A 13,007-nucleotide genomic window follows, 5' to 3' on the forward strand; every position below is an offset into this window, starting at 1 on the left:
AAGATAATGTTTTTGGTTTGTTGTTTGTTCCAACAGTAGATCAATTTATTCCATTAATTTAATGAATTGTATTTACTAAAAGCCGACTCATATATTACACTTCAGTGATCAATTCCTTGCCTCATATGTTATTTTCATGATCCCACAAAATAAAAATAGGTGCTTCATCAAGCACAAGACTTTATTGCTATTTCTATTAGAGTAGCTATTGGATTTTAGCTTATAAAATTGATCGAAAGTGTTGCTGAGAATAATTTGCGATTAAATCATTACTATTGAAATAAAATAAAATATCACCCCTATTCATTTTACCAGTGATATCATTTCTGCCTAATTTTTTTAGGAAATATTAATGACAAACTTACCTATTCCCTGTAGTACGCAGAGAAGAATTATTAAAGCTAAAAGCGAGTATTGCTTCATGATGAAATTATTCTTTCTCTTCTACTTGATGAGTTCTTTTAATCGCCTCAGTTACTGTCTACAAGATGATCGAAAATACTTGTCAGATCAATTTTTAATTTGAAATCAAGCAGTTCAAGAAGTAGTGCATTACAGACAGGAGGTCAAATAAATCAATAGAAAAAATTTGAACTGATTTATGCAAAATGATTTGTATTTCTGTCAATAGTGTGGCAGACAAGCATTGATTCATGGCTTTTATTGATTCAAGACAGTTCATTCAATCATTAACCTTCGAATAAAAGTATCCATAGTTAGAAATAACAACATTAACGATGACGACAACAACGGTAAGTAGGTCATCATAATCACGAACTAGACAATGATCTGATCGATAGACAGAACAATATCAATTACTCTTGCACGCGGCATTCGTATTCACCAGATACGCTGGCTTATTCTTCATCAAGTATTCTATGTTATGAATCATCTGTAATAGTTGGCTTTGTTAGCATTTGCGACTAAGTTTTGTATGATGGCGATGATGATGATCAAATACAGACAATAAAGGAGCAAAATATATATATCAATTTTTATTCATACTACAACAGCCTTTAATTTGGTGGAAAGGATTTCTGAAAGCAAATAACAACAATAACAACAATCAGGACGTTGTTATTCAATGGGTTTTTTTGTCGCCTTGAAAGTACTGTCATAAGCAAACAATATCATCGAGATCAGGCCATCGAATATTTGTCGAATCAATTCATTCTATTATCATCGATCCTTAAATGATTTTCTTTTCTAATTGACTTTCATTTAACCTTAATACTCAAAATGGAGAAGGTAAACTATTCTGAGTTTTAGATCATATGCATGAGCTGTTCTATGATATCCCTATCCGATAATTTGAATGTTAAATCAAATTTTTTCTGGTGGTCAATACTTTACAGGGAAAATTATGATATATTAGTTTGTTCATTCGAAGTATTTAACGACTAATGGGTACTTTTAAACTTAATCAATAGCACAATTTGTATACCATCGACCGGTTACTAAATTACAATTGCGGATCGTCTCTTGCAAAGTTACTCAGCTACAAATTACCCTGTAGCTTTTTCTAACTACAAAATAGCAAAGCATCATCATACCTAAAGTGGATGGCAATGTCACAATAAACAGCATATATCAGTTAATAAGTTACTCTACGTTAATATCAGCTTTAGTGAATGTTTATAGAAGTACAATCAAGATCAAGTACTGATTCATTAGCCCTGATTTAGTGTTTAATTTTCTTGAGCAACCAATAATCGGTCGTTTTATATTAAAATTTTTAAGATCAGTTCTGTTTTATTTGCGTCTTTACAAAACAAGGAAATGGCACCGATAAAAGTTAAAGATACCATAATACTTGTCTAGCAATTTATAGATGGCGTACCTCTTCATAACTACTGAAATACAATTAACTGACGGTAATGATTATATTGTAGTGTCTCTACTATATTATAGACTTTCAACTAGTTAGTGGCGCTAATGAAAGATCATACTAACCAGATTCTGTGAAAGCGATAATATAGCAGTTGGATTAAAACAGTATTTAAGGAGGTACAATCAAAGTGTGACTATTTTATACCGTAGTAATAACCCAACGTTTATAATTTTAGAGTAACCATAGCAGATACTTGTCGAACATGTCATAAACATACACTAGCAATGGATTAGATTCCGTTAATCCATTACTATATGTTACAATAACTCTTCGAATGGACAAGTTGAACGCTTGCAACATCAAGCGGGAACTCAAATTGCAATAAAGCTAATTCAATTATCTCGACATTATCAAATTTTTTATTTTACCATCTCCCTACTCACGTACAGCAATGTTGCCACAAAATTATAATGCAATAAACTTGACTATCATGTAATTGACTGCAAGAAATTAATATCGTATCAAAGGATTGAATAATACTTCTTCCATCTGCTAGTAAAATGGTAACTATCAGTGATTGACGCTATCAAATATCGAAACAATATAACGCCACGCTCTTTAGTTGTTATACAATTTACTTGTGCTTGGATGGAGCTACCGGCTAACTAATGTTACATGATGAACAAATATACTATTGTTTACAAATTTTTTTAACAGCCACACAAGTAACCCAAGATAACAATAACTTCATAGTAACCATCTAAATCTGGTTATCAGTTGAAAATGGGAAAACGACTGTAATCCAGTATCAAATCAACCTCTTTAAAAATACACCATTGAATATCATTCTTATATTACACAACTATGCAACTATTAGTGTATTCTCAACAGTTATTCAACTCTACAGGCTATATTTAATTGCCCAAATAACTGCTTCAAGTGTGAAGCTTGAAGGGTTTTCAGTCATCAATACTTTCACTAGGACTACCGTATCATTAACTGGTCATTAAGGGTGAATGAATTAATAGGACATGCTACAATTATATTCTCTATTGTTGATTATCACTACATCGTCGAAAACTATTCCACTTAGAAACTGAAGAGAGAAGAAATTGATTTTTTGTACTAAAGGAATTATTACTTTAATATATAACTTAATTTCTCTTTGTATCTACTAACAGATTGGAATTATGAAAGACTTGCGGATAATTCTGGCATCCATTCTAATTCACCCATATCTGATATCGAATTACCATTATATTCATAGCTAATTCTAAATTTCAATCGAACTTTCTCCTATTATAATGATAGGGTAAATTTCAAGTGAGTTAGAGTTAATTTCACACCCTAGTCTAAGGCAAATAATAAGCAATATCCATAACGAATTATAGCGAAAATGTTTCCATTATTATTATACTATACCATTGCTGGGTTAGCTATAAGCATCACTTGCGTCACAGTTGCTGGTGCTTCAATTGGATTACGAGCAGCTAAACTACTCGCAGAGGGCGGTTGTAGCTTTACTCCTTGTGTCTATCGTACAATAGACGCATTACCATAATTATTATTATTATAAACGTGTTTAAATTCACCAAATTAAAAAATGCGCATTTTGATCTGAAATTATAACCATAACGGATAAAATAAATCACTTACCTTTGGTACAGCAGCCTCAAAGACGAATTTACTAATAGCAAATGGTAAAAAGCTCATGGTTGATATGATATGTGATGTGATACCTTGCATTGGTGCATCCTAAGACATGTAACCGGCAAGTAATCAATAAATCAGTACAACACACCTACAAATGACGAAGGTTTGTCTATATTTAGTTCATTACGAATAAAAATGATGAATCCATCACCTGGGCAGTATAGATTAACGTTTTAATTCCATTTTTATCATAGGCAGTAATAGGTTCAGTTTGGCCTATATTAACGCAATATTAATTTATTTTGCTTTTGTAACTACATTTTGCACACGTACATGCCAGGAAGAAACAGTTATGATCTTACCAGGCTTGATAGATTCTAGTGGAACGGTTAAATTAGGTAGTGCTTGAATAGGGTCTGTATTACTGGGAGATGCAGGCTTTAACAGCTGATTGTCTGACGTTGAAGGGCTCATAGTGCCTGAAGCCGACTTATTAGTATCTAATTGCGCAAGCAGATCCAACGCTGACGATTTTTCTAGCACAATATTGCCTTTGCCACTTTGTTGACTTTTTTCCAAAGCTTCTCGTTTAGCTGCGCTGTAAGCAGTCTCCATGACAGCCTGATTGCCGCCCATAGAGCCAATAAGATTTGCTGGTGATGCATTGTTCGTGTTACTATTAGGCCAACCTGGATTACCACCAAATACTGCATTACTTTGGTTAGGACCAGGTGAACCCATAGCAGTGGATTGCAGGGTCGTATTAGTTCCGAAACCGGACATCATAGGCGTACTTGGTTCATTCATCGACTATTTTAAAAATATTTGTTACTATCAGCAAATTCAAATAGTCTTTACTTCATAATATGCTATAATACACATCGCACAACTTACGAATATATCATGGGATGCTGGACTAATTGGGGTGCCAGGATTAACGGAAGTGTTTGCCGGTCGATTAACCTATAATTAAGTTAAGCAAACAAAGGTCAATATAGATATTAACTGTTATACTGATCATTACTCGATTTCAATTATCGTTTAATGTAAATCATACCGGTTGAGATAAACTGGAATCAAGATTGCCCAACCCAAGCTCTGCTAATTGTTTATCTAACAGAGAGGTATCATTTCCGTCTGGTCTGGCAGGAGAAGCCGACGTTGTCATTGATGCTGTTGAGGAGCTCACACTGCTGTTGAATCCCATATCAAGGAGTAAGTCATTCCGCGGAGGTGCCGCTGCCGGGCCAGGCACTAAAGGCACTAGTAATTATAGTTACATGCAAGATTGTCAGTTAGGTATTCTACGCTGTTGACAGTTTTTATAGCATATCAAGCACATACCATCAGTTTTAGCTTGTGTTAGTAGGACCTCGCTCTTACTAACTTGATTAGTAGTAGCAGCCTTGCCAGCCATGACATTTTGATACCTTTCCATTACGGCACTTAACTCTTCACTGACTTTGATAATATTTTCTGAAAGTATTTGCATATACCATCATTATTTTAGTGTATAATTAATACTTGGCCAGTAACCGTTAGCAAACACTTACGTAGCAGAGCTTCGTCAGACTCAACTTCACCAGCATTTTTCTGTAACTGATTTCGAATTTCTTCACAAGAACGGTACAATTCCTATGACATTTTAAAAATAAAACAATATATCTCAGGGCATGTTTCATTCACTTTGTATAATTATGATATAATAAATAATAAGTGATTTCGGATACTATTCTACCTCCATTGTTTCCTTTTCTTGACCGGACGAGCTAGTCGAATAATAATCTAGCATGTCCGACAGTAATTTACCATTATTTCTAGCCCTTTCCAAGTCATTCAGCCGTTGGCTATGCTTTTCTAACTTATGCTGATCCTACAGAATAATTGTACGCAAATCATTAATAAACTCTATCATTCCTTCCAATTACTGTATAATGTCATTCATTAAAATACCAACCTGCTTTACCATATTTTTAATCAATCGATTGGCAGCTTGCAAATCATCAGGATGATTACTCCGTAGTAGTCGAGCTAGATGCTATCGTTAATAAAATTGAAGCGTATGATTAGCATGAATAAATTGAAACCGTCATGTATCGATGTCTATTGATGAATTGCTAATTTCTGATGTATAAAGTATTTACTGTAGTGAGATATATCACTACTAATAGACAGATCTTGCATTTGCCAAGCTTTGATCCGATTAATAAAATTGCACGATACCTTTGATTTTTCATCATCTTCAAAGATACTCTTGCCTCTTGTGCGCGATTCAGGTGAAGTAGCGTTAGGAGATTGTGCTTGGTTGGCATTCACCACCTATATAATTGTGTATCATTTATAGGAAATTTAATATATTATAATCATCGGAATAACTTTTCCTCGGTTTCACCTTGTCATCTTCTTCTTCTGTAATGATACCTATTGAATTAAGTTACAAATGATACGGCCTGATTAGTTCAATACATTTATAATTTTATTAATAGTACTGTATAGTGAATTCGATGGTAAAAACTGTCCTATTCCTCCAATGCATTGATATGCTGTAATCGTCCAAATCTAGTTACAACAGCTATGACTACACTGAATCAGTTAACACCATTGATACTATGACAAATTAGTTTCAACCTTGTTTTAATAACATATTCAGCGCTTCTATAATTTTTGGTTCGGACGGGATATTTCTACTCCAGTTTCGAAACAGCGTCTTTATTCGTTTTTGAACTTGAACAGGTGTTTGCATTGCTAAGTACTAAAAAGGCAACGGTTATACAGGAATTAAGAATATAGCATTTAGCTAAGACAAAATGATATAATTGCAAGTGGCTATAAGGGAAATTGTAGGCGAATTAACATTGTACCGTTCTTATTATTTCGCACTAACCTTGGGTGAAATTAATTTAATTAATTCATTTAAAAAGCGAAATTTGCCAATCTCTTGCTGGAAGTCTTTACCACAATTAACAGCACAAGTATCTAAAACCTAGTTGCATTATGTGTATGTTCAGTTTTAGTTGATGCTCGATTCAAGGCCATGTCGGTATTTTCAATCTGCAATCGTACTCTATTGACTTACCACGATAGTACGTACGGCGCAAACTTCATTTCTACTCTGCAATCCGCTCAACAGCAGGCGAACAGCAATCATAACGCTATCAAGGAAGATAAAGTAGGTTTATGCATTGATTGGCAATAGTAGAAGAAATACTTTTCAAACAATTTGTATTTAAGATTAGTAGCAAAAACCCAGAAGATGGACTACGTTAGAATAAACTTGTGTACACTATACAGTATTTCTATTGTAGGGTATCTTCATGGCTAGCCTATTGAGGTTATATCACCAAAAATGATTGCGTTAAGCCATAATATAAAACTCTTTTTCCTACAAGTAATACCGTAGCGCATAAGAATTTACCCCTCTTGTGTCGTCTTTACAGCTTCAACAAAGGTCATGATAGCTTGCCAATCTTCAGTTGGAGTGCTGGCATCGGTTGCTTTTTCTACAAAGTTTATGAAAAAAAGTAGAAAATTAATGATACTATTGATTGCAATCTGGCAAGCAATGATCCGTGTATTGCCCTTTTCGAGTTTGTTGGAAACGAGTTAAAGGGAGGTTAGCATCATTATTGATATTGATAGAGTGGGATGACGGCAGATAAAGAACGAATTTATCGGAGAGTTTCAACATTTTTTGAATGCCGAAAAGACAGTAGTGGTATTAAATCATTGCTATCCTTTTCTAGTAACAGTAGGGAGAGGTTGATATCATCCTTGTTGCTTTCAAGCCCATTGAATATTACATTGGGGATTCCAGCAGACGAAAAGAAATGTACGACTAGGATATCGGCATAATTTTACATTGACTAGAGAGTCGGTAGGAATCATTCATGGTTCTATTAGAGCCTATTTCAACATGTACACTCCTTTGCGTCATCCCTACAACGAGGAATGAGCAGTCCTTAACCTCTTGGATAATTAATCAATTATTAACGACAATAAATCGTTATCACAGTCATAGGTCAGAAAATCATGCCCATTCTTCCATCATTGAAGAAAGAATTTATTCTTTCATGGAGAAATGAGTAAACTATATGCCAATGAAGAAGCAGATAAGAAAGAACTATTTGTTATCTATCCTACATTGAACAAGTTTATTTTAGCTCAGAAATCGATCTTGAGCTACTACAACATGTATTAATTAGTCAGGGTGTCAACTTTAACCATGTCAATGGCTCTCATGGACTTGTTGGAACGAAAGAAAATAAATTGTGTGAGTTCATTTTGCATTGGATCTATTGATTAACGATGACATTGATGTGAAAATTGACCAACAGTAATGGTATTTGGACATCGTCTACGGCATAAAAGACTGTCAAAGGAAAGTGCGGCGAGATCGATGGATGGTGATGATAGCCATTATTAATTCATGGATAATAAGGAAGTGATGGACAGTGTTGGAGAGATTGTTACTGTACGATCCTGATTCGACGGGCAATCAAGTGATTATTCGATTATTCACATTGATGTGAAAATTGACCAACAGTAATGGTATTTGGACATCGTCTACGGCATAACAGACTGTCAAAGTAAAGTGCCGCGATCGATGGATGGTGATGATAGCCATGATTAATTCATGGATAATAAGGAAGCGATGGACAGTGTTGGAGAGCTCGTTACTGTACGATCATGATTCGATGGGCAATCAAGTGATTCTTGGCTATGGATTAATGACTGGCATAAAAATGAAATCATTATCGATAGATAACTTGTCATCGTCACTGGAAATAGACTAAGACAGACGTAGACCAATTTCCTTTAGCCTTGACGATTGTCTTTCCATCAGTACGAAGTAGGACTACAATGATGATGGTGGGATCGGGAATAGCCAAGAAATGCAGGGTGATTGTATGTTATGAAGGGGTGAAAAAGATGATTTTATCATTGGTTTACATGGATAAGATGACTGAGAATAGTTTTCAACACAATCAATGCTTAATACTTACTAAGTAAGGTATCCAAATGCCTTACTGATGCCATATCACTAGCAGGAGAAGCCGCCATGTTGTTCCTGCCCGTTGACTCCTTGTGACCACCGTGGCTGACGTCACACCAGCCTAGCCACGACACCAGTGTCGACGGAAGGGGAAGCCTGACGTCATCTAGTACAGTGTACAGTGTACAGTACTCAGTGAACTCTTGTACTGTACTGGACAGTACTGTGAATAGTCAGTTAATATGACCAAGCGAAGGTTCCTACTACTCTTAATGATGGTAGCATGGAGAAAAAATAGGGAAGACGTCGTTAAAGTTATTGTAAAACTACCGACTAACTCTTATTGGATTGAAAAACGGCGGGTTCGATAATGCACTGTACAGTACTGTACTGTACGTGCGCCGTTCACACTTACAGTACAACGCAATGTACTGTACAGTAATTGCAAGTTTGTCTTATACTGTACTGTACGTAAAGTTCAATTTTTTTCTCAACTCGATGTTGTTGTAGATTAATATTCAATAACTGAACACCATGATAACAACTCAAAAACGAAACACCATAATGTCTATGGTAATGTAGATTCATATTCAAAAACTAAACACCATAATAAAAACTCAAAAACTAAACGCCATAATGTTACCATAAAGTCTTTGGTGTTGTAGATTAATTAATTAATATTCAAAAACTAAACACCATCATAGTGAATAGATTCATTACAGTAGATTCATGATACTGTACTGTAGTTTGGAGTACATTGTACTGTACAAGCTTTCGGTTCTGCGCGGTTCGGGCTGCGTCAGTCTACTGTCTGTCAGTGTCTGGTCTATCTCTGGCAGCACTCTGACACTCTGCCATATCAATCAACAACTTTTCAGTCATGCTATATAGTCAACACCAGCCATTGCAGTCGTGTTGATGAATGCACCCTGCAGCAAAGGACATAGTCCACACTACTGTAGAGAGTGTACAAGCACATTCGAAAACAAATTTGAATTGAAAAATTCATTTTTTCACTTTTGTATTCAGTTAAGTTTAGTTCTCTATTCAAGGCATCAATCTGCCATTCCAGTAGACGCAGTGATGCAGTCAGTCATGGACTCATTGGACAGCGCACCATTGCACTGCCAACGGACCCACTAGCCAGGCAGTCAGGCACGAACATGGGCGGCCATTTGGGGCCATGGCGTGCATGGACTACTGGAGAAGACGACGGACTCGGTTTCAAGCCTTCCGTCTAGTAGTCTGTCCAATCTCCATGAAGCCTTCAACGGTTCAACCATCAAACGGGTCATGTGTTTGATGAATGACCCAACGACTGCAAGCAGTCCAGAGTTCAGTACTAGTACCAACGTTACAGTGGATTTGTCACAGTACAAAGTACCTTGATTACAAGGTATGGTACTGTGAGAGGAGTCTAAAGTACTGTAGGTTGCTTCGAATCCAACCTAGAGCCGTGAGCAGGCGCACAGTGCACTGACAGGGTCGCACTATACAGAAAGACAGGCGTGCGGATGAAACCACGGAGACTCTCCTCCATGCGATGCAAGCTCACAGCCAAAAGGATTGATCGAGTCCAAAATGGCTGCTTTAAAAGAGTTCTTACAAATGAAAGTTCAATTCAATGAGGAGTGCCAAAATCAACATATCATGTATTATAAGAGACATACTGTACGACAAGAGTGCCAGGATATTCCATCGAATAGGACGTTATTTATTATTAATGTACCTCCTTACTGCACCAAGGTCAGTCGGATAGCCAAGGCAACCAACCTTTCACTGACGACAGTCCATCTTCATGCCTTTGCTAAATTCCAATAATCACTACAGTCGCTCATCAAACTGAAGCTAATGTTATAAAGCTAAAATCTCATCTTTTCTATTGCATATCCATCTATACTAGAATATTCTACGGCAAATATTTAGCCTATTTGGTGAAATTGATGACATCTATCAATTGAGACAACCTGCCAACACCATTCCACAATATGCAAAAGAGGATAGCTCAAGCTGCTTTCGTCGCCAACTACATACAGTAAGTAGCTGTGCCTATCTTCATCTATGAAGGGATATCAACATAATCGGAATAGTTGCAGAATGTAAGATAATATCACTGTTTTTACCATGTGAGTGAGTGAGGGATACCATAGAATCTTATGTCTACTCGATACCAAGTCCAACTATCAGGTCGTCAACATGGATTAATGAATAGGTTATCCAATTGCCATTCATAATCTACTTTTCATCAAGTTATCTATGACAATGTCATCCATTTCTAGTATGTAGTGAATACATTATAACTATAACTCACGACAGGAAAGAATAAATCATAACAAAATAGAACTGCATACGTTGCTGTGAACGTGGACAATGATAACTGCAATGTGCACAATTACACACTTTCACGTAATCATACGCTTAAGAGTAATATACGCGTACACATCATTCCAGTTTCTGACGTAGATTAGCTCTATTATGTTAACCATATTTTACAACTAATAATACGACGCACTAAGAAGACATCACAAACTATTCTGCCTTACATAGGGATTTAGGGTAGCCTATATTGTTTTCAAGACTCCAATCAGCCTGATGAAAGCTCTTAAAGAAAGCTGTGATGACACTGTTGTATTAGCAAATCTTGAAGAACCACCCTTAGTAGGCTATAAGAGTAAGTTGACATACCCTAGTTCAAATTTATAACAGTAATAGAATGGCATTACTAAAATAAATATCTAGGATGATGCATTAACAAAACCGCTATTTTCATTTTCAGAATGGTGCCAAGAGTATGCCGCAGAGAGACCAGCGCCACAATTATTGCAATCAGAAATTGATCAATTTATGGAAGATTTTCAAAAGCGAGAGAAACTCGTAAGTCGTCCATACTGTACATATACAATTATATCACAGGGTAATGGATCGAATAGCTAGATATCGTCGTGTAACTGTCTTTTGCTAAACTAAATGGTACGAGTGTTACGTTTTTAGGACGAATCCCAAAATTCGAATGAACCTGATGATGACGGCTGGGTCACTGTTAAACGTAAGAACAAATACCCAATATTCTCAAATGAAGATCAGGAACAACAGCAATCGAAAAAGAAAAAGAAAAAGAAAACAGTATGCATTGCCCATCTGCTTATGAAAATAATTTTTTCAATAGTATTTTGGAAAGTTCAAAGGGTAAGGTTATTAAAATAATATTTGAACCAAAACTTCTATGTTATTTTACAGGACTTAATCAATTTCTATCGATTCGAAGTAAGAGAATCCAAGCGTGAGCGTAAGTATTATACTACTCGTACTTAGTTGTTTATACTCTCCTTAAAATACTGTCAATAATTAATATTCAATCAAAAATAATAATACTAGATATTGCCCAATTACGAAAAAAGTTTGAAGAAGATAAGAAAAAGATTGCTTTGATGAAAGAGACTAGGAGATTTAAACCTTATTGAGTTACTTGGATACCATTACCTGACAATGCAAGCTTGTAATGAATTATTAGAACCTCCTGTGGTAACTAAACCCTAATGAGTTATGTGCAAAGGAGATGCCATGATTGGATGCTTTAGCTCTACAAGTATTCTCACTTATAGTCTATTATTTGGTCAAGTTAATGTTTTTATCGACGGCTATCAATTTTCCGCATCATTATATAATGTCAGCCGATATGATGAGATAGAATAATTATTGAGAAAGCATCCCCACCCAAATATTGCATTACGTGTATTAGATTGTGCATTATAAAATTTTTTGCAGGTTTGATATAAATTATGTGTATATAGCCACTGAAGCTTTGAACGTATTACATCCACGCTGTTAATATACTTGTGAACTTATATATTTATACAAGAAGATGATGGCCCATTTTCTTAGCATAATACCTTTCTCACCACAGTCATAGGAGTTTAACATCTTTGTATATCAGCAGTCAACAATACATAAATTTAAACTTACTTTCCAAATTTATTGCTGTATTATGATTTGTACAATATACAAACAGTTTCTTTACTTCAAATTGATAAAATATATTCATCATATTCTAATTTTTAAATGTTATGATCTCAATTGGTGTACGCAAGCTACGCCATGTACTTGGTTGTTTGATTTGATATAATGTTAATAAATTGGAAGACTTTCCTTCATTCAGGACATCGATGAATATATATAAAATCTACTACTGCGTGCAATCCTAAATGCTGATTTCGTCTGTTTTTCTTCTAATAGTATCGAAAAATAATGGCATTAGGTTATTCTATGATACAATTTATCAATAAAATTTAGGAATCTTTCTATAATAGTAACCGCTATCTTAATACGTAGGTTATTTAAAATTTCGTCAAGCATTTTATTCGTCAACAAGCGATCGATAAAATAATCACAACGATGAGTATTTCGTTCATTTAAATTGAAGATACATCAAGTATAGACTTATACATTAACAAAATAATATTCTACAAAATTTCATTAATCCGCCTAATAGACAAACATAAGTATGCATGAGCTATTTATGACAGTTTATAA

At 35.2% G+C, this 13,007-nt stretch overlaps 2 protein-coding genes across 2 annotated transcripts; one reads left to right on the forward strand and one right to left on the reverse strand.

The window, feature by feature from the left end:
• Positions 1-3,019: 3,019 nt before the first annotated feature.
• TRIADDRAFT_52898 (uncharacterized protein) lies at positions 3,020-8,545 on the reverse strand (the record flags this gene model as incomplete). Its single annotated transcript, XM_002109694.1, has 18 exons — positions 3,020-3,127; positions 3,254-3,364; positions 3,488-3,586; positions 3,696-3,760; positions 3,847-4,294; positions 4,379-4,447; positions 4,542-4,747; positions 4,829-4,960; positions 5,038-5,119; positions 5,223-5,357; positions 5,442-5,522; positions 5,708-5,803; positions 5,877-5,905; positions 6,113-6,236; positions 6,369-6,467; positions 6,561-6,636; positions 6,900-6,984; positions 8,488-8,545. 18 exons carry the CDS (start codon positions 8,543-8,545, stop codon positions 3,020-3,022), a joined length of 2,103 nt encoding a protein of 700 aa, XP_002109730.1.
• Positions 8,546-10,058: 1,513 nt separating this feature from the next.
• On the forward strand, positions 10,059-11,938 carry TRIADDRAFT_52899 (uncharacterized protein; the record flags this gene model as incomplete). Its single annotated transcript, XM_002109120.1, has 7 exons — positions 10,059-10,223; positions 10,381-10,512; positions 11,025-11,148; positions 11,254-11,351; positions 11,469-11,600; positions 11,715-11,763; positions 11,853-11,938. The coding sequence occupies 7 exons, from the start codon at positions 10,059-10,061 to the stop codon at positions 11,936-11,938; spliced, it is 786 nt and encodes a 261-aa protein (XP_002109156.1).
• Positions 11,939-13,007: the final 1,069 nt, after the last annotated feature.

Source organism: Trichoplax adhaerens, genomic scaffold (assembly GCF_000150275.1).
Source record: "Trichoplax adhaerens TRIADscaffold_2 genomic scaffold, whole genome shotgun sequence".
Classification (NCBI taxonomy): Eukaryota; Metazoa; Placozoa; class Uniplacotomia; order Trichoplacea; family Trichoplacidae; genus Trichoplax; species Trichoplax adhaerens.